The sequence below is a fragment of the Amphiura filiformis genome, chromosome 19 (assembly GCF_039555335.1).
Source record: "Amphiura filiformis chromosome 19, Afil_fr2py, whole genome shotgun sequence".
Taxonomy (NCBI): domain Eukaryota; kingdom Metazoa; phylum Echinodermata; class Ophiuroidea; order Amphilepidida; family Amphiuridae; genus Amphiura; species Amphiura filiformis.
In genome coordinates, this window is record NC_092646.1 from 3,684,533 (window position 1) to 3,706,393 (window position 21,861).

General features: G+C 36.9%; 1 protein-coding gene across 1 annotated transcript; it reads right to left on the minus strand.

The window, feature by feature from the left end:
• Positions 1-373: 373 nt before the first annotated feature.
• LOC140141587 (uncharacterized) lies at positions 374-21,408 on the minus strand. The gene is made up of 11 exons (XM_072163499.1): positions 21,296-21,408; positions 20,931-21,046; positions 19,192-19,416; positions 18,249-18,411; positions 15,786-15,913; positions 12,637-12,909; positions 9,732-9,851; positions 6,068-6,193; positions 3,956-4,153; positions 2,604-2,709; positions 374-1,526 (listed from the first exon to the last, which is right to left on the minus strand). Exons 2-11 carry the CDS (start codon positions 20,992-20,994, stop codon positions 1,049-1,051), a joined length of 1,881 nt encoding a protein of 626 aa, XP_072019600.1. The 5' UTR covers positions 20,995-21,046; positions 21,296-21,408; the 3' UTR covers positions 374-1,048.
• Between the last annotated feature and the right edge of the window lie 453 nt (positions 21,409-21,861).

A 21,861-nucleotide genomic window follows, 5' to 3' on the forward strand; every position in this document is an offset into this window, starting at 1 on the left:
AATAATTAATTCTCTCCCAGCCCCCGACCAGTCACAGTCCCCAACACCACCCCATCCAAGGAAAAAGGTCCAGCGATCCACATATCATGTGCCCAGGACACCACCCCGGCTGTCCATCCATACCCGAACACCCATATATTGCCCTAAGAAAGACACTTTAATTTTAAATCCGAATGAAAGATGAAGCTTTAGGATAGACAGACAGTGACGTATCGTGGCCGCTCTTACCCCGGGGGCTAAAGAAAATGTAAATTTGCCGCCCCCTGTAGCAACAGCCCGAAAAGGTTGACCCAATTGTTTCCCAGCCAGGAAATTTGCAACATTTTTGTTTGAAAAAGAAAAGAATTAGAGATGTTAACCCCCCCAATAACCACCACCGCATCGAGCTGTGCCCCTATTGGTGACAAAAATATAGTTACATTAGTTTTTCATAAATTGCCCGCCCTATTTTCATTAATAGTTTTATCTTATAATAATGCTTCTTGCCGCCCCTTCATCTTCCGCCGCCCTTCTTTTTTGTCGCCCCCTGCTTATACCCCGGGGGCTCGCGCCCCCAAAAGCCACCCCCAAAATACGGGCATGCGCAGAGGTGAAAGTGATACCTGAACTCTTTTGCTGTCTGTATACGGGGTAATACTAGCAGCTCATCCATGTATGGCGGGTAATGGAATCTTGAATCGTACACATTGTTCGGATGGGTAGCTAGCTATTTAGGGTTACCATTCCCGGGAGTACCATCCCCCAGTGCACATCATCATTTTTTAGTGGGCATATTACCCCATAATGTTGAGGTGGTGGGTCTTTGGGAGATGACGGCGTACCGGTAAATGGGGACTTTTGGAGTTGCGATAGGTCAAAATCAAGGTTCTTTCATTGCTTCTGGTTGAAAATCGGCCGAACAAAAAATAATAATAATTTCTTATTGTGTTCTTGTGGTCGTTAGTGAGGAAACCGGAACCATAGAGAACTGCAGCAAACTTAGCTCTGAGAATAGAGTAACAGTGTATTGTAGGTCACTACTCTAAAGTTATGATGCTATATAGGCTATTCACTGATTATTTGGCGGCATTCGGACATCAATCGTGACATCATTCTTCATGATTTCATAAGCAGACTGCCCGCTCGCGTTATTTGCAGTGTTTAGGTTTGGTTTACTGGTACCTATCATCGCTTGCTTATTACTTGAGCTATTCACGACCTCACCACTTGCGCTGTTCGCGTTCGCGTTATCTGGACTGCTCAAAGTATCATAGGCTGGTGGCAGTCCCGGAGGAAGCCTGCTTGGTGGTCTATCGTATTGAGGCATTTCGTACAATCCATTCCCAGGTATTTCGTCATAGATGTGATTGAGTGTTCCTTGCTGCTGCCCAAAGCCAATTCTATGGGAATAGAGACTAGGGCCAGGCTCATAGGCGCGGTTAACTGTGTTAACGGATTGAGCTGGAGTAAAAGGCCGATTGTCTGGTTTTGGAGCCGGAGGATTAACACGCTGTCGTTCCAGCAAGTCATTGGCTCCCGTATTTTGGCTGAAATTTAGGAAATATATGGCAAAAACGAACTATAAGAAACAGCACTAATAGAAACTGCACAAATTATCTGAGGTTAGTAAATGCAATATCCATTGTGCTTATAAACAAGAATGCATTATCTATAAACACTGTTTAGCAGACTATCATAAAGAACAGTAGTCTCTCTATTTAACAAGACTGTTTAATCTAAAACGATTGTATTATTCATGCTAAAAATTCAATTTCTTCGTCCAAACAGGAATGCTGCATTCACTCAAAGTAATTGAATTGGATTTATCCTTTTTGTTACACCTGACGTCGTAGGTCTGCCTGAGGCTCAGTGAATTTCCACAAAAATGATATTTACAAGTTTAATTTCATGCGAATTAATTAAATATGACACAAACATACATGACCTATTCATGTACATTGAAATTAACAAAAGGTAAACGTAGTTTGCTTCTATTGTACTTGTCTATTATGTACCAAGGCTTAGTCCTTACAGCTACCTAACAAATCAACTTTGAATACTGTGAAAACAAAGTTTAAAATCTTTTGCCTCGCTTTCAGTTCTCCGCTTTCATGGCTTTGCTAATGCCGGCATGAGTTAGCCGAGCCAGAACGCCATCAACGACAGGAATGGGACAATTATAAGAAAACTCTATAGGGTAAGGGTTAGTGTCTATTGTTACAACTTATAAGTTCCCCCTAATTTATTTGAAATAAATGTAAAGATGTAAAAAGCTATGTGTAGCCTGATTTGTTTTACACATGTGGGCAAATTTATATTGTCACACATCATTGCATTCAGTCATGTAAAAGTTGCTCCTGAGTCCATAGGAGTCAACTTTCATTACTGTATTGTTTGAGAGTTGACTCCTTGAATACAGATGAAACTTTTAAAACAGCCTCTTTTTTATATATTGAACCATTGTGACCGAATACATTGATGGTCCAGATGTATAACACAAATAAGGCAACACATACTATTACATTTCGTAAAATATTTTTCCATTTATTTCAAAAAGCGTTAGGTTGGACTTATATAAGTTGTTGGATCCTATACAATAGTTAAAGATTATAAATATTACGTACTTCTTCTTGAAACAGACAACAAGGAGTATTAAAATAAGGATCACAATGATCAATCCAACTGCGACTCCTCCACCAATAATGGCTTGTGTATTCAGCCCGCTCTTCTCTGTGAAATATAACAATATGAGCTAATTTTAGTTAATTGGAAAAATAAAGAGTAATGTGGTAATAAAATTTGCAACTAATGTATGGTGTATTATGCTACAAATCTCTTAGCGAATCAGCCCTATTTTGCCAATGGCACAAAATGTATCATTTGGGTCACATATGACCTGGTGAACGAAGGTGGACGCTGTAGATTTCTGGTCGGGGAATTTTTACAGTCAAGTGCAGCCAACAATCGAGCTTATTACCCTGATCGGAACTGACTTAAACGAGATCTTTTATCATGGGTCATCTGCCCCGCCAATACCAGATAAGCCACGGGGAGAGCGGATATTTGTTTTGTCCTGCAGGGCATTGAACCCGGGACCTCTTGCACCAAAGGCAAAGACCTTAATCAGTGTGCCACGCTGCTCCCTATTAGGCTGTAGGATAAAACTTGTAAACTGGTCATGGATAGGGAAGTTCCAGATGAAATCCGTACCACCCTATGGAAGACATGACTTTAATCTTCCAAATATGAATTTCAAATGGGTTGCCTAAATGAGTGATTCCATGTCTGGATATTGACTGGAATAGCCCATTGCTGAAAAGAATAAACCTGTTATAGTTGTGTAATCATACTTATGGTTGGTGCGGTGTGAGTGTTACGTAGGCTTAAAATGTTTTGGAAAATACAGGACATTATGTTTAAATATGCTCATTGTAAAACAATTACATAGGCCCATAGGTCTATGCAGAAAAACAATGGCTGAACCTATAGTCTACCATAAAGGTTCGCCTAATGGCGCTATATGCTCCGTGAACTAGTCTACCATAAAGGTTCGCCTAATGGCGCTATATGCTCCGTGATGTATGTGGAATTTTAGGCACATCCTTAAAGTGCCCTCCCGTAAATTTCTCACCAGCAAATAAGCTCACGGAACCTTACTAATATTTCTTATTGTGATCTCTTGTTGGGATTTTAGAAAAGGGAGCTCTCTATTTGCACATGAACTTTACCCTAAGGCAAAGGAGCCCAAATGCGCCATTAGGCGAATCTTTACGGTGTTGAGTGTGTCTGTGTTTTTTGTCTACTAATAAACTGCTCATATAAGTGTTTGATAGCAAATTTGGTATCAAACTGGAGCTAACAAGATTCTGCAAACGACTTTATCAATCAAATTGTCATAACAAGATCAGGCTCTGGTGTAGGACGGGTAACATGACTGCGGACTTTCTTTATTTGAGCAGTTTATTATTCTTCCTACCTTTTACACACACTGGCATTTCATGCGACCATGTTGAATCAGTTTGACAGAATATGGTTTTTGTACCCTGCAACTCATAATTATCTTCACATAGATACTCGATCCGTTTCCCCGGAGGATAAATCTCATTGTTAGAGCCACCTGATATGACATAACCGTTTTCTAACTCTCCCGGATGAAGACATCCTTTGATGGATTCTATTATAAACATGAGACGAAACTAATATTTTACTTAAACAGCTTCATCAAGTCAGCTGTTTTAAATATATCGTTATGAATACGGCAGACGGCCGAATCCAGATTCGGCTTTTGGTAAATTCATTTTACACATGCATTACATTTGAATTCGAGAACAAGGGATCAATGCTATATCTATAGAGGGCAGCATATCGATTTTTTAACGGTTGCCGTCGGTGACCGTACTATGATGCACCGTCAACTAACCTTGTATGCCGCCCTGGCCCTCTTTTGATTACTTATTTATGCTGTTATCATCTGGTCTCCGTTAAAAAAATGATATGCTGCCCTCTATCATGTACAGCATTGATCCCATGTTCTCTAATTCAAATGTAATGCATTCGTAAAATAAATTTACCAAAAGACGAATCCGGATTCGGCCGTCTGCCGTATTCATAACGATATCTACTCTATAAAAAACAAATTTAGAAGCTGAACAGAGGCCATATTTGATCGGGTAGATAGTTCTATTTTTTACATATCGTTATGAATTCGGCAGATGGCCGAATATCCGGATTCGGCTTTTGGTAAATTCATGTTACCTATGCATTATTTTGGAATTTGAGAACAAGGGATGAATGCTTTACTTATAGAGGGCAGCATATCAATTTTTTAACGGTTATCATCGTTGACCGTACTACGATGCACCGTCAGCTAACCCTGTATTCCGCCCTTTCTGATTATATATTACGCTGTTATCATCTGATCTCCTTTAAAATTTATATGCTGCCCCCGATTGTGTACAGCATTGATCCCTTATTCTCTAATTCAAAAATAATGCATGCATAAAAATGAATTCACCAAAAACCAAATCTAGATTCGGCCGTCTGCCGAATTAATAACGATATCATACTTGATGTAAAAATCTTGTGGATTTGAAAAAAAAACCGCTTGTCTTAAATACATTTAAGATTTGTTGATTAAATCATTACATGTACCGCCATTCTGACACGGGTTAGACGAACATTCATCTATGTCTGTGGGAAAAAACGCACAGGACTCAGCACACTTTAACACACCATAACAATCAGGGATTTGCAGCTTAGAAACACACACCACGGGCGCACAACTTATACATACTATAATAAACTATCACAGCCAGGATCAGCGCCTCCAATTCTCATACGGGTAACTTATGCAAATGAGTACCCAGTTCCTTGCACAGAGGAATTTCAAGTTAGCTTATAATTTCATGAGAGCAAGCAGAAACTGCGCCGGTCTAGAACTCGCATCGTCAAACTGGCCATAACGCCTTACCGATTGTACTGATTGCTTGCAACGGTTTTGATTGAACTTAAGTGCAGTCAGATGTATTAGCACATATAGGTCGACAGTTAGATCATTCTGAATTTCAAAACCTTTCATTTTCAACTATACTCAAAGAGGGCATGTGTAACGATTTTGTGGCTCCTGTAAGACGATGATAAGAGTACAAAAACTCAATTCAAGCTTTTCAGATAATTGTTTGTCAATATAAAAAAAATCTATTTCCTACTTATAAGAGCCACAATATCTTAAGTCTATAAACACGTGCCCTCATTGAGTAGAATTAAAAATAAAAAGTCTTGAAATTCATATCTAATTGTCGGGACTAAGTACTAAATATATTTGCAATCAATGTAATAAAGAGGTCATGAGTTAATACAAAATTAAAACTCTGAACTAAACAAAACGGTTGCTATTCAAGAACCTTACGAATAACATTTATTTTGATTTTCATTTCTTATCCCAAATTTTCAACTAAACAAAATTTATAATGTTATAATTATAATGTTGTCATGAACGTTTTCTCTAAATCCAGCTGATGAAAGGTTTAAAATGAATTCAGATTTGCGTTTAAATTGGATTAATTGAATTAAACCAAACTCAACCTACCTGTACAAGTTGTATATCCATCTCCAGCAAATCCAGGTTGACATTGGCAGGTATAGCTGCCTTCAGTATTGGAACAATCTGCATACACATGGCACGGAGATGGTGTCTGGGCGCACTCGTTTACATCTGAAAAGAAAACAAATATGTTTAGCTAGCTCAGTATTTGCTATATATGCGGTAAAAGCTACACTTCAGTCTGTTACGACTGCCTGGCTAGGAGACACTTCCTGACCAGGTAGCAAATCGAATATCCTTAAATGGGCTTGTATGATGTAAGAGCTCCCAACAACAATATTCGCGCTATTTAAGGGGTGTCGCGGTTTGCATACGGAACTAGTTTTAGTACCTGACCATCTACTGATTTACAAACAGATAGGCCAAACCATACGTTTCCGAATCTTTATAATTCGATCAAAGTGAGATCTTAAAAAAATATTTGTATAAACTTTGACTGTCCGCATCTCATATTGCCCAATGGTGACAGAGAGCCAGTAATCTTATTTTTAAAATATTGGTTGTCTTGAGAAGCAAAATCCATCATAAACAAAACAGAAGACGTCACAATAAACTTAAAACAAAATGCCTGTGGCAACCTGACTTTACCTGGTTCATATTAATTGAACTTTTCGGTAAATCCATTAGCCTTTGCGGGTAGACCTAAGATGTCGTCATTTGAAGTAACGCCGATTTACACATAGTTTAGTGAACATCGTTACTGTGCACTTCAAAACCGTGATATGCGCAATAACCATATGCGCCTTGGCGTGACGACATCACAGGTCTACCGGTGACCGCAAAAGTTTATGGGATTTAACGAAAAGGTGAATCGACTGGAAGAAAAAGAAGCATTGTTGCATGGAAACGGTGACTACCCTATTTCGCACAATTTGTGTATCTACATTTTTCGGTTTTCAAGCTGTATTGTGATCCCAGTGCTCCTAAAACTACCTCCAAAATGGACTAATATAATACTAAGTGATGATCAAAACCTCTAATTCCAGTTTAACAGTAAGTCAAATTGTTTGGCATAAAGAAAATTAAGTTTGCCCAACGTTTCGACAAGGCGCAGACTTTTCAGCTGCTTTAGTAAAAAGACAAAACCTATATGTGACGCAGAAGTAGTCATTTTTCCAAAATAGGACAATACTACTAGTTACACAATGCTCATTACCTTGCCTCCCCATTTTGTCAAGGAATGAAAAACACTAGTTCCTTCTGCCACTTCATAGCTCAACCCAAACCGTATTATTAAAGTCCTTAAGCGATATATCAAAAGTAAAAACTATATTATATCAGCTAACAACATAAAAAAGTGAGGATATCATTCACACATGAACACGAAACGTTATAGCTTGTCTTTTCTTGTCAAATAGTACGTATTTAGGGACAGAACATTTTCGATGACATTTTTTTAGACCCTCCCTCGGGTGCATGGAAAACGACATCGGCTATTACGGACCGAACCAAGACTGTGGGAAAGTCCAATGGCGTAGATTTCTTTTTGACATGGGGGGACGGGGTTGGAAAAAATCTTAAAGTATAGTGAATCCAGCACCTTTTAGCGACAGACCAAGTTCATGGTAAAATATTTTTGTGCTATTTTGAAGCTAAACTGATAAAATATGGTGCAAAAGTGGAATAAATGCGCGTGAAGCTCGCAAAATTTTGCACTTTGGGGGCTAAAATGAGGTTAATTTGGTCAGATACCCATATTCAGGCGTCAACATTGGGGGGATGATTGTATGGACCTTCCCCTGGAAAAATATTGGGGGGATAAATCCCCCCCCCCCCATCCCCCGGGATCTACGCCTATGGGAAAGTATGATTATGATTTTTTAAGTCTATATTATGTACTTACAGAACTGGCATAGGTTGCCAATGTATCCATTCGAGCAATTACAGATAAACGCGTTGACTTGGTCTACACATTGTCCTCCATTTTGGCACGGGAAAGACGAACACTCATTGAAGTCTAAAATGTAAGTGAACAATAAATTCGGTAAAAGCGCACGTGGCGCAATACAGGGCAAGAAATTAAGAGAAGCGTGCTTGTATGTAAATGTACACTACCTACATACACACAAAAATTAAACAACCTCCGTTCTGTTCTATTCTTTAGTGCTAACCAATTGTTTTTCAGTGTCTCTATTGCCTAACCATAATTGTATGAATTGCTAATAAATCATCTGACCGTTTAATTAATTTCAGTATTATGCACAAAGTATGTAAGCAACAGTAAATCAGCAGCACCAAGTAAGCAGCAGAATCACAAACTGGTATTTGAAGGCATTCATTTATATCTGCGAGAAATATATATGATTGGTTGATTGATTGTGATTAATTAATTGAATGATTGAATGATTGATTGATTGATCGATCGATTGATTGATCGATTGATTGATTGATCGCTCGATTTGTTGATTGGTGGATTGATTGATTGATAGATCGATGGATTTATTCTTGGAATATATGATGATCTTTGGACACAATTAAAAATATATAGATGTAAATTTTTCTTAAATCTATATTTGCGATTTTGCTACACAGTGGTTTAAACAAAAGTTGAATAAGTGAAAATCAACAATTTGAATTACAAGGTTAGGTGATGCATGGCAGAAGGGTACACTTAAAGGTCAGGTATATTGCTCGGACAACATCATACCATTGGCAAGGTAATATTATGAGGACAATGAAAATAACTCCTTTTTTGAGAAAATAAGACGTTTAAAATTGACATTCCGCAAAAACCAACTTAAGCGATGAGTTCCTTCGAACGAGACAGCTTTGGCCAAGAAAAAAATGACGTCATGAAATGACTGTGCCTGCATTGCCAGAAGGTATACTATAAACATTCTCAATGCACAGAACGTATACTGTTGTTGTTCACAGAAAAAAAATTCTGAATTAAGTATTACAAATTTAATGGTTTTTAAACATATGGATTAAATCAGCCGCTTCTTTTTTTATATATCAGTAAATTGTGATATTACAATTCATATGTATCTCAATATCATTTGGGCTAAAAAATAAAAAATAATTTGAGCTTAGAATTTCAGCGTGTCATATATAAACCGTGTTAAGTCCACAAACTCATGTATCTGATTTTCCTGTGGGATATTGCATCTCTATAGTTATTATAGTTTCAGTTGGATGAAATATTACAAAGCAAACGCATAGTAACAATATTGTGTGAGGCTTGTTCCCGAAATGAGAACAATAGTCTGCATATTGTTATGCAGCATTGTTATGGTAAATAATAGTACAACTCATGTTGCTAATGTCAAACTTGTCGAAGTGATTGTGATTGTATGATGAGAGAATGATATAGTGTCCGCTTCATTTACCTACGTCATCAGCCAAACGGGGGAAGAACGCGTACGCTTCAAACGGGGGAAGAACACGTACGAGGCTGAACTTTACCCACACAATTTCTCCTTTTTCAGGAGAAATACGCATAAAAAATTGCAACGCGTGTCAACTTGTAATGTAATAATTATTCTCTTCGAATAGAGATAAACTTTTTTTGCAATAGACCTGCCCTTTAAACCCAAAACAATGAGCCCGCTTTGGGCATGTTGGGATCCCGCTTCCTTCGAAAGTTCTATAACAAAGTTCTAAACTATCCGTCTTTTACCCATGGGGAAAGACCCAGTTGTTAGGTTACCTATTTGACATTGCTGGCCTTGATAGCCAGTCCCGGTGCAGTTGCATTGGTAATGGCCTATTTCATCAATGCACATTCCATCATTATAACATGGGTTGCCGGCGCATTCATCTTCTGTATCTGGAAAATGGAAAACAGTGTGATAATAAATATTGCACAATAAAATTGTTTTACATTCAAACATAACGCAGTCTAATTAACAAAACGCAGTCAAATTAATTTTCTGAATTACACGCGCTTGAACTTATTAATTGAATTATTATGGCCAAAAAAATAAGACGATTTACTTAAATTTTAACAATGAAGTTCAAATATGCAACAGACCTATCAATGTGCATGCATGGGCTTCCTTCCCATTCGGGATTTTGAGCACGGGCTGGGAGTGCCCTCCCGTGGAGGTCCCACCAGCGGTGAGGGGGGTCTGTCTGCATGTGCATGATTGCTTTTTCATGGCAAGGGAGCCGATGTGCACTATTAGGTGAGTCATTACGGTATTATGGGTGTATGCCCCTTCTTAATCATGTGGGGTAATTTTACTCTATTTAATTAAGGGCTGGGGTATGAACGTTTGGACAGTATTTATTTTGGGACATTAGAGCACATCAGACATATCGAATTGCATTCTGAATACGAAGAATGTCATTCTGATATCAAATAATTTTGATTTTTTGAAAATCGCAATTTAATACACATTTTATGGCAAATCATTAAAAATTGATATTTTTGATATTTAACAGTACTTGAAGTAAACTTTATAAATCTGATGATTTATACTTAAAGTGTATGTAGGTGGGATGAAAAGCCGACGATCAATTGAAAATTTTGACCTTTCGTATTGAAGATATGGTTTTTTTTCCCAAAACACCCAAAAAAAATTAGGTCTTTTTGGGAAAAAATCCATATCTTCAATATGAAAGGTCAAAATTTTCAATTGACCGTCGGCTTTTTCCTCCCTGCTACATACACTTTAAGAATATATCATTAGATTTATATAATTTACTTCGAGAACTGCTATATATCAAAAATTTGAAAAATATCAAATTTTTATAATTTGTCACAAAATTTGTATTATATTGTGATTAAAAAAAGAAAGAAAATTATTTGATATCAGAAAGACATGCTTCGTATTCAGAATGCAATTGATAGGTCTGAGGTGCTCTCATGTCCCACAAAAAATACTGTCGAAACGCAATAAACGCTCATTTTGGATCCCTTAAGAGAGTAAGAAAGAAAATGTATTAAAATACATTTTCTTACTCTCTTATGCATCATTTTGTAAATGTAATAATCTTGTAGCTAGTATGTGTAGTAATAATTCTATGCCTTTTATGCATATTTTTAAATACATGTTTGTGTTGTTTGGGCAGCAAAGGAGAACAGTGCTGGTCACTGATTGCTTGTCCTAGTTTAAAGAAGAAAAACAAAATTTAGTTATCATATCGTAAATTGTAAACTGAATCATTCTTTCAACATATTCAATATGAAGTAGACTTTTTATGAATACATTGATAAAATTATTAGGAAAATGGCTGTCATGACATCTTACAACTTTTGTTTCAGTGCAAAGTATTATGGCTCCTACCGAGGGATCCGGATTGAGTGGATCTGAATATAAACACAGCAGCGTTGCCAGCGAGGGGCAGACTGCCCCCTGACAAAACATGAGAGAAAAAAGTGCCCCTCTGACCAAAGGGCAAAGGAAAAGAAAAAGGGCCACTTTTAAATGAGGTATCAAAATGCGCGTTAATACACAATCCTTCGTTCTTTGTCAAAACAGTGTGAATACAAATAATCAGTGGCGTAGATTTCTTTTTGACATTGGGGGGTGGGGGGTGAGGTTGGAAAAAATTTCTTGAAGTATAGTGAATCCAACATTTTTCGGCGACAGATTCAGTTTATTGAACAAATGCGCCATTTTGAAGCTAAACTGATGAAATATGGTGCAAAAGTGGGGAAAATATTGCAATTTTAGGGCTAAATGGCTAAAGATAAGGTTAATTTGATCAGAAACCCATATATAGGTCTCAACATTGGGGGGGGGGGTGATTGTATGGACCATCCCCCTGGCAAAATATTGGGGGGATTTATCCCCATCCCCCGGGATCTACGCCTATGCAAATAATAGTTCTGAAGTTACAGGCGTATCTATAACAGTTGCGTTCTTTTTTGTGCAGACTTTATTCTAGGGTCTAATTCTCTTATCTGTGTATCTGCCTTCTTTTATATCCATAGGCTAAACGATATAGCAAGAACAATCTAATGACGCCCTTTTTCCTTGATATCCCAGCAAACACAAAAATGTTCAGAAAACTTTTATTCAAAGCGGGTTATATAAGTCTAGGTCACGAAAAAACATTTAAAACGCATTTCAAAAATTATTGCACAATATTTTGGGCGAACATTTTTGCAAAATATTTTTTCGACACTTAATGGCTCTGGTATGAATGTTTGAACAGTATTTTTTGTGGACATGAAAGCATATCAGACATATCGAATTGCATTTTGAATACGAAACATGTCCTTCTGATATCAAATAATTTAGATTTTTTGAAATTCTCGATATAATACAAATTTTATGGCAAACGATTAAAATGATATTTTTGATATTTAACAGTCCTCGATATAAACAAAAAAAACCCGCTTTAGTCCGAAAATCTGTATTATATCGCGAATTTCAAAGAATTCTTCGTATTCAGAATGCAATTCGATATGTCTGATGTGCTCTCATGTCCCACAAAAAATACTGCCCAAACGCTCATACCAAAGGTTTTCAAAAAATGTTATTTGCATGTTATTTAAACGATTCTATTACCATTATATAACACGTCATTTTAACGTTTTCTTTCAAACATTTTGTGTTTGCTGGAATGCTGACAAGTGATTGATGACCAATAATGCTATGTACCTTTGAATATGTGTAAACCTACAGCTTTTTCAAACACAGATGATCCCACTCCTGTTGCCTCTTGATTTCCCCCATATTTGTTCAGTCTTAGGATCTTAGGAAACACCCAATCCGACCAATAAACGTATTCGTTGTATATTCCAATATCGAAAGGGTCAATGTCTGGAATGTCTGGGTCCGGCGAGAAATCAAACAGTTTTCTTCTGTCCCCGCCATCGAAGTCTGTTGTTTCAATGGTGTTAAGACCAGAGTCACACCAATACATTCTGTTTTCTGAAATAAAATTTGAATGAAGTCAGAACGGACACTCATTGTGTCTATATTAAAGACAAAAAGTATGATTGCCAGGGTATATCTTGGCCAGTGAAAACTTTAATTGAATTTGAATAATAATTACATAAGCCCCCGGTGCCCAAGACCGGACCCTGTGGAAATGTTTTATGCATGTTTACTGTCTTGACAGACATTTGAACAGTTCAAGAAAGGCGTAAGTCGTAAAGCAAGTTTCGATACTCGATAGGCAATAAATCAAATACAGTGCGCAAAAGAATTAAAGTACCAGTTATCTTCACCCCTTCGCGACACGACGATCCAAAAAAAGCGAATAAAGATGCAATTTCAAAAGTTGCAGTTTGCTCCATTGCATGCCCTATTTATATGTACACAAGCGTTCTCGAACAAGAAAACTAGCGCCGTGCTTCCATTGATTAGCACGTTAAAACTAGCGTCGTGCTTTTATTGATTAGAACACGAAAGTGCAACTTTTGATTTCGTTGTTTCTTTAGGTTCTAGATCACCGTTTCTTTAATTCTCAACTATTTTCAACAAATGAGGTCTGAAAATCCGAGCTAAAGAGTACAGGTACTTGTTCTAATGTTATCTTTGTTATACAGATGTGAACATAATTAAAAGATTTCCACAGGGTCCGATCTTGGACACCGATGGCGTGGGCAAGTCTCTGGGTCTCAATAGGTGTTCACACTCCCTTCGTTAGACAGCTTTCCGTGAGGCAATTGGTCTAACGTTATTCATGTGTGTGATGTGGTCAAAGTATAATACTCGCCCGGTCTGGATTTTGGCAAGTGTTTCTTAGATGCAGTCATTTTGTTACATGTCTCTGAGGCTAGCCGCAGAGATAGGATAACAAATGACCACAATCCAAAGCAAGAAGAGTCCTAAAAAAGGGCAAAGTTCCGCTAATGGCCTAATGGTATTGAAAATAAATAAATCTGCTCTTTCTTGACTCATGGCAGTGAATTTCAATCATTTTGTAATGATATGCATTACTCCAGTCCATCCAGTTCTAAACAAGAACACTTTGATGCAAAGCATCAGTGGAGGGAGGTAACTAACTATATATACATTATTAAAGTCGTGATTAAAGCAGACAGTATTTTTAACTCATATGAAAAACTTTCAATTGCTCATGTAAAAATATGCACACATGATATAACACGCAGTTTGCACTCGCAATTGAACCCATTTTTCACTTCAACTTGCTCTCCTATTAAATTGACTAAATTAAATAAAAGATATGAATTTCAGGTAAACGGATTCTCACATTAAATACTTTCAGGTTCGCAAATGTATCGAAATTTTTCTTGCTATCTATGTCAACAAATGTCCAAAAAATGCTTTATGAGTGCAATTTCTATATCCATCAGTGATAGAAAGGCAACTATCTGATCATGTGCAAAATGTGCACATTTTAATTTATGCAAGTTATGTTAGTATATCATTACTTTGTACAACATTATAATAAACTCAACCAATAAAGTATCGAAACGATTATAGATGGTCAGATATATCGGGCACTGAAATATATAGCAAAAACTTATTTAATGTATATAAAGCGCAACCCTCTCCTGCGCATTTTGATACCTCTTTTGTTGCTCTACGATATCATTGAGTCGAGTTATGGGCGCCTGAGTGGCTTCAAGTCAGATTTTAAAAGTTGCACTTAGCTCCTATTCAAGCCAACAACAACATTATTTCATTTTCATATCTTTGGTACCTATATATTACTAGCTATTGGTGTAGGTCATGAGAACTACTGGATAGCTTTATGGTTGTTTTTGGTCTTTTCAACTGGAGTATTTTCAATGTATTGCTGTCTTTAAAATAACTTGACACAATACACAATAATTTGCGAAAGTGCTAAGTCTTAGCACGAAACTGTCATTGAGATACGTAACATCAACCCAAAATATTGGATTTGTTCAAAAGAATCTGTCAATTATTTGACACAATATAGGCGTACATTTTCCATAGACATTAAGGCAAAGTTACAAAATCTAAATGGTAAAAATGTTTGTTGGCTTTGGGTCAGAGGATGATTTAAGGAAGCCCCCTCATGCACTGCAAAAGTGTTATCACTACAGTTTCAACTGCCACTTTACTTTTCAAATCCCATTGAATTCTGTGCAAAAGATGTTGTTTAAGAATTGTGTGTGTGTCATTATTACTTGGTCGATTTCAGAACAAAAGTGATGTATGCATAAAGGATAATTCACACCTTCTGTAGATAACATAAAATGTGAAATCGACTAGCATTTTGAACGTTTTTTTATTGTAAATATATCGGTCCAAATTCAAATTTAACCATGCACGTCTATGCAGAGTGCGAGCAATGGTGTCATGTTCACTCACACAGCTGTGCTAACCGCAAGTCAACACAGTGGCGTGTCGGGTAGTGCTTAAATCATCCTCTGGCTGTGGGTACTGACAGTGTTGTATTCCTGTCATTATTTTGCTGTCATATTCCAAAATCCAATTACATTAATACATATAAGAGTCAATGAACTGAGAACTCGGCCTTTGTGATGTAAAACAGCAGGACCAATGAAATGCCTTGTTACATACTAAAGAGAGGGTAATTGTCTCTGCTATACATATCCTGGCATTTTTGCACTTTCATGACTTATGAAACCAAGCAACTATTTGACAACCTAGTGTACAAGAGACAGCATTAACTCTTACCAGTATCTATAAGGATATATGTTATAAATTAATAACTATTAAGTTATTATTCTGCACATTTTATTGCATATATCCTTATTAATTATAACATATATCCTTAGAATATGGAGAGAAAATATTTATAAATATTCTCTCTACATATTGTCTCCTTTATCTAACTCAAGCCATACCTTCAAGATCCAATGCTAGTCCATTTGGTCCCTGAAGATCAGTGCTTACAAGAGTCGTCCTGTCGCTTCCATCAAGGTTAGATCTCTCTATCTTTGGATTGGTGCCCCAATCGGTCCAGAATAATCGACTTGTTTAAAGAAACAAAATTAGAAATTCTTTAAATGTGGTGATTTCAAGCAATGACATAAATTTAAACGTATTCATTCATTCATTCATTCATTCATTCATTCATTCATTCATTCATTCATTCATTCATTCGTTCGTTCGTTCGTTCGTTCATTCGTTCGTTCATTCATTCGTTCGTTCGTTCGTTCGTTCGTTCGTTCGTTCGTTCGTTCGTTCGTTCATTCATTCATTCATTCATTCATTCATTCATTCATTCATTCATTCATTCATTCATTCATTCATTCATTCATTCATTCATTCAATTCCACAATTCACATAAAAATAACAAATACACACTAGATAGCCGAAAGGCCAGTAAGGCCAGAGGTAGCCATCCCCTTAAACAGAAAAGTTACCAATCAGAAAACACAAAAAACGAAAGCGAAAAAATACAAAATACCAAACAAACATCAACCAAAAAAATACAATGCTCGGCAATTATTCATATTTTGAAATTAAGTGTGTTTAGTACACGTTCCGGAAATGTTTCACTGAATAAGACGCCCTTAAAGATTTTTGCAAATGAATTCCATAATATAGGACCAGCTGTACGGACAGCAAGATCAACGAATACTCTGCTATCTTTAGTTTAAGTTATAGTTATTACCGTTTCTTGTTTGGTTATCATGAATATTAGATCGCAGGGTAAACAAACTGTTAAATAAGCTTGGTATATAATTCATTAATACTGTACTTGTACATAAGAACTCCCAATTCTAATTTATAGGTATCATTGTTTGCTAAAATGTTATATTTTGCAAACAAGGGGGCTGTGTGACTTCTATAATGACTATTGGCTACTGTCCTTATCGCCCATTTTTGAAGTTTCACAATTTTATCCAACTATGTTGTGCACGTGTTTCCCCAAATTAATATTCCATAGTTCAAATAAGGTTGAATAAAGGTACAATATAGAGTATAAAGAATGCGATCTGGTACAAAGAATTTGAGTTTGTTCATTACACCAATATTCCTTGAAATAGCTTTTGCTATACAATTATTATGACACTTCCATGTTAAGTTTTCGTACTCCCAGAAATTTGGTATTACCTACCCTCTCTAGAACGATATCGTCTAAAATTATCTTAACATCTACATTACATTTATAAATGTTATGACAAAATAGTACAACAACATCTTTTCAGGGCCGTCGCTAGACCATTTCCTCAGGGGGGTGTCGGACAATAAATTTTGCTGATGGCGAAAATTTGCTATTTCAATGCTAAAATTCAAAGGGGGACGTAACGGAGTTACCGAACCAGGGGCAAAATTTTCTGATCGAAAAAATTGCAATTTCAATGCTAAAATGAACACAATTGAGGACACTAAATCGTGCCAAAGGAAGATGTATAGGCCTTTTACAACTTTTGGTTAATTTAGTCCCGGTATTTTGATCCAGCTCATGAGTTTTATGCTTATTCCAAGATTATTAGAGGATGGAATTATAACACTCATTTTTGAGATTCGTGATCATGTTTAAGTTCCCTCTCTCCCTCCCCTCTCTCTACCCCTTCTCTCTCCCTTTCTTTCTTCCTTTTTCTTTTTTTCTTTTTAGGGATACCCCCCCTTGGCGACTGCCCTGCATCTTTTGAGTTTCAAAGTCATTATTGTAAGTAAAAAGCTGCAAAACTCAGTTAAAAAGACCACAAGACACTCCAAATCTTTAAAAAAAAAAAAAAGACTGGCGCATATGTGTTATCTCTTATATTACCTTCCAACCACAGAATATCGTGTAATGTGTGATTCTTTGCTATAGTTACACTGCTACTTACAAGAAGTTGATGGTGTTGCAGCTTCATTATTTTGATATCATTTATACCCAAACTGGTTATGCTCTGGCAAGCAACGATGGGTAACCAAGAAATTACTTCCGTGGTTTGTGGCACTCACGCAAAATGAACCTACATGGACCACATTATTTTGTGAACTCAAGCTTGTATGCTCAGCTCGTCAGTGGCGGCGCCAAGGAGGAAGGTCACAGAAATTAAATTTCTAAAAGGTCTTAAAGAACACTTTGTTCTTTATACGGAAACCATATTTTGACCTTTATTAAACTTTTTTGGAGTATTCCACTTCAAACAAACCTGTGCTTTCCGTTCCCGGTTTCCCCCAAGTCACACACAGAAAAACAAAGTCACCGAAAACCTATCGTCAGATGTGTTCAATCAACTGCTAAAATAATACACAACATATACCTACGCCATTAACTTTGCCCCGTGACTTTGCCACCCTCGGGAAAAAATCTTGTGCCATTGTTGACCATGAGATACACTATTTGATTGAATGCTGCTACTTACCCCCCAGCAGAATCCACCACAATTGCCCTGGGTTCATCATGACCATCCTGTAGAATAATTCGTCTTCCACTCCCATCTAAATTTGCTCTCTCTGTTCTATTGACCCCTGTATCTGTCCAATAAATATGTCTGGTGACAACATCGATTGTTAGACCTTGAGGGCCTGTAATTAAGATAAAAACAAAAATATGTGACCTGTTGCAACGAAATGAGCCTAAAGTAGCTGGCTGTTGCGTTGGCGTTCTTTGTTTCAAACACGCACCTGTGTAAGCCAATGGCGTGTCTGCATGTCTTTTGTACACTGTACATGTCAAACAAAGAACATCAACTTCAGCAGCCAGAACGTCACAAATATCGTGTGGACATGTTCTTAATAAATTTACCCCCAATCAAGGTATTTGAGGTAACCCTTCTTCAGTAGCGTAGCCAGCGGAGGGGGGGGCAGAGTGCCCAAAAAAAAAATGAAAAAAAAAGTGCCCCTCTGACAAAAAATGAAAGAGAAAATCAGGAGGGCAAATACCTAATTTTTGCGCGCTACGCGCGCACATTGTAAAGATTAAGACCTTTACATCCTGATAATGGCCGAAAATAGTGTAAAATACCATTTTTTTGGGGGGGGACGAATATCGTCCCAATAAAGCCCCTGTATGTGTGATGCAACTGTATTTTTTTTTCGTCTGTGCCCCCAAATTTATTTTGCCCCCCCCCCGACCAAAAAAGCTGGATACGTCCCTGTTGTCCTTCTTCCCTGCTGACAGTGGTAATTGAAAATAAGATCAGGGAAACAAAATTCATTACCCACGATACTGGCTATTCAGGGGTTTTAGCGTATTGCCAACAATTTATTATTGTAAGTGTTTGACTATTATTAAGTGTGTAACTGTCACTTTGTCCGTTTGTGTTATTTCCTTGTCTAGAATTTCAAATGTGTGTCACTACTTACTTGATAAAAAGCCCACAACAACTTCTTGTTCTGTGCCATCTAGTTTCGCCCTACTAATTGTTTCACGTCCAATATCAGTCCAATACAATTTCTGGTCGACAGGATCAAAATCTACCGCTACTGGTTGATCAATATTTTGAAGCGGGAGTGCTTCAAACTCGAGCGTGTCGAGAGGTGCTGCCCATATTTTAGAATTATAGAAGTCGGCCACAAAAATTGTATCTCCTGTAAAACAATAGCCAAACATAGCAAGGCTTCAAATTGTAAATTAAAACAGGAACAGATGCGATGAAAAGTGACTAATGGATAAGCAAATTTAGAATAAAAGTCACTTAGGATACAGTTATGAAAAGTTGCGATTAAAACATATAGCAACTAATACAGGTCATTCTGTTACAAATGCCTCATATATGCAAATAAGGCCAAAAAAAGGAATGGTTTGTCTCAAAGCTCACGAGTGGTTTGAAAACAAAGGCGAAATGTGATTTTTTTTTATTCTCGACTTTTTTCATGGTATTTGGAGAAAAATATCTGAATTTCGCCGAATTTTTCTGGAAAAACTAAAAAAAAAATTTTTTTAAATAAAAAAAAATTCCGCATTTCTTTTTCCCAAATCTCACGATTTTACGAATGCGCGCGCGAGCTTTGAGGCAAACCTTTTTTTTTTGCCTAACAAAGCATCCTATTGGCATATGTTCACTCGGAACTCATATTTATTAGGCCGTGTAAAATTAATATTTTGGTTCTCGTCCCTCCCTCCTCAATTTCTGGGATTTGTCAGATTTTTTTTTTTTTTAGATTTTTCAATTTTTAAGACTTTGGAATGATTTATGAAATCTTCATACATATAAATAAGTTTATTAGAGAACAAGCATCACTTCCAAGTCTTTTTGTGGTACTCTAGGGGTGTATCCTCAGAATCTCACATTTGAAAAAAAAAAAGGGCCTCATCGTTTCCTCGAGCACTGTTGGAGAAGACCGAAAACTACTGACAATGCTAATTTTACATTGAAAAAAAAAAAAAAAAAAAACACCTCCCTCCCTCATCAATTCATGAAAATCCTCTGGACGAGAACCAAAACATTAATTTTATACGGCCTTATACAAACAATACATTGATTTTATAAAGGAGACTTTGCTGAAACAAAGCACCACATCACATCATAATGTGTACCATGCATTAAGAATGTCAGACACTAAGTGCAAAATTGCTTGTAGGATGTTTTGAGACTGGGCCTAAATTTCACCACTGCAAAAATAGGTGTCAATTTATAAAAACTATAAATAAGCGCAACGTAATAAACATGTGTAAAAAATCAAACACTGATATTAAATGACATACATCCATGCTAGTAAATTAACACATTGGTGTAAGTTTATAAACATTAAGATAAGTTAACGCTAACGTAACGTTTTTTGGTTTTTATTTATTTATGTTTATTAACACACAATATAGGCTCCAATAGTGTTGTTGATCAATAATAATAAAAATTACATTGTGCTTTCTGAAATTTACAGCATTTATACATAATTTGTAATTTTACTCACAAACCTGTCAGACTGACACCTTATGCATCAGATATAACGACATTTTATATTGAGACATAATTAGGAGTAGGCTCATTTTTAAACAATTTTGTTAACAATTAAGTTAGAATATAAACACTTGTTTTGGCAGTGATTTAAAAAACCATCTGCACATAAGAGTAACGATAATAATTACGTGCATATATACATACTTGCAATCACATGACCGGCGACATTAACAGCAATTATAAAGATATAGGTATTCAATCTACCCATAATGGTGAGGCATCAGGAAAATACTTGGTAGTTGACTTCTATGATGATACACCTGTGAATAAACATAATTGAGATTTTTTTTTTTAGAATGTGGACCTGACCTTTTCTTCCGACCGGCCTTACATACATGCACATCATTCTTAAATAGAACATACTGAGTGACATTTGTTCACCGACACTATCGCAGATCTTTGAAATAAATTCCAAGTAATTAACTACATACCTGTAATACCTGTATCTAGTTTCTATTCTTTTTTCCCCTAAGTGCAAAAACTAAACGAAAAATCTCTATATTTCTTACCTTTTTTTAATGCTAGCGTGAACAATAGCCCATGAGGAGTGCCACAGGTCAAGAACTTATATGCACAAAGGCACTATAAAAGACAACCGCATGGACCAATCAGTGGTTCACAGCAGCTTAGCATCAACATGAGTAAAGGGATATAGACTAGGAGCCCAGACAATTTATTCAGCTCATCAGACACAAAAGGTTTGATGGCCTGGTTATGTTAGTATAGGGCCAAGATTCAAAATTCCATATTGCTGCCGGGTCACAGCCTGTACGTTTAGCCTGGGGGTCACAAAATAGGGGGCCAAAAAATGCATTTATTCAGCTCAAGAGACACATGGACAAAACTTGTTGGATATCACTCCCAGGGGGATACTTTTCATGCCTACAGCAATGACAGCAATTTGGGCCTGTACGGGGGCCCAGACAGTAGCCCCAAAGGAGCCCGCCCATATGGTGTTATTCAGCTGAAAAGACACATGGATAAAACTTTTTGCATTGGAACTATCACCCATTGGGGTGCTCAAAAATAACAATGACAGCAACTTTGTCCTGTACGGGGGCCCAAACAGTAGCCT

Bases quoted from the DNA above. Each gene is read 5' to 3' on its own strand.
- LOC140141587 (XM_072163499.1), bottom strand. From the start codon at position 20,994: ATGGGTAGATTGAATACCTATATCTTTATAATTGCTGTTAATGTCGCC. The intron at 9,852-12,636 runs GTACATAGCATT...TCCATTTTCCAG, and splicing joins AGGTTTACACATATTCAAAG to ATACAGAAGATGAATGCGCC. The intron at 6,194-9,731 runs GTAACCTAACAA...TTTTCTTTTCAG, and splicing joins AGGCCAGCAATGTCAAATAG to ATGTAAACGAGTGCGCCCAG.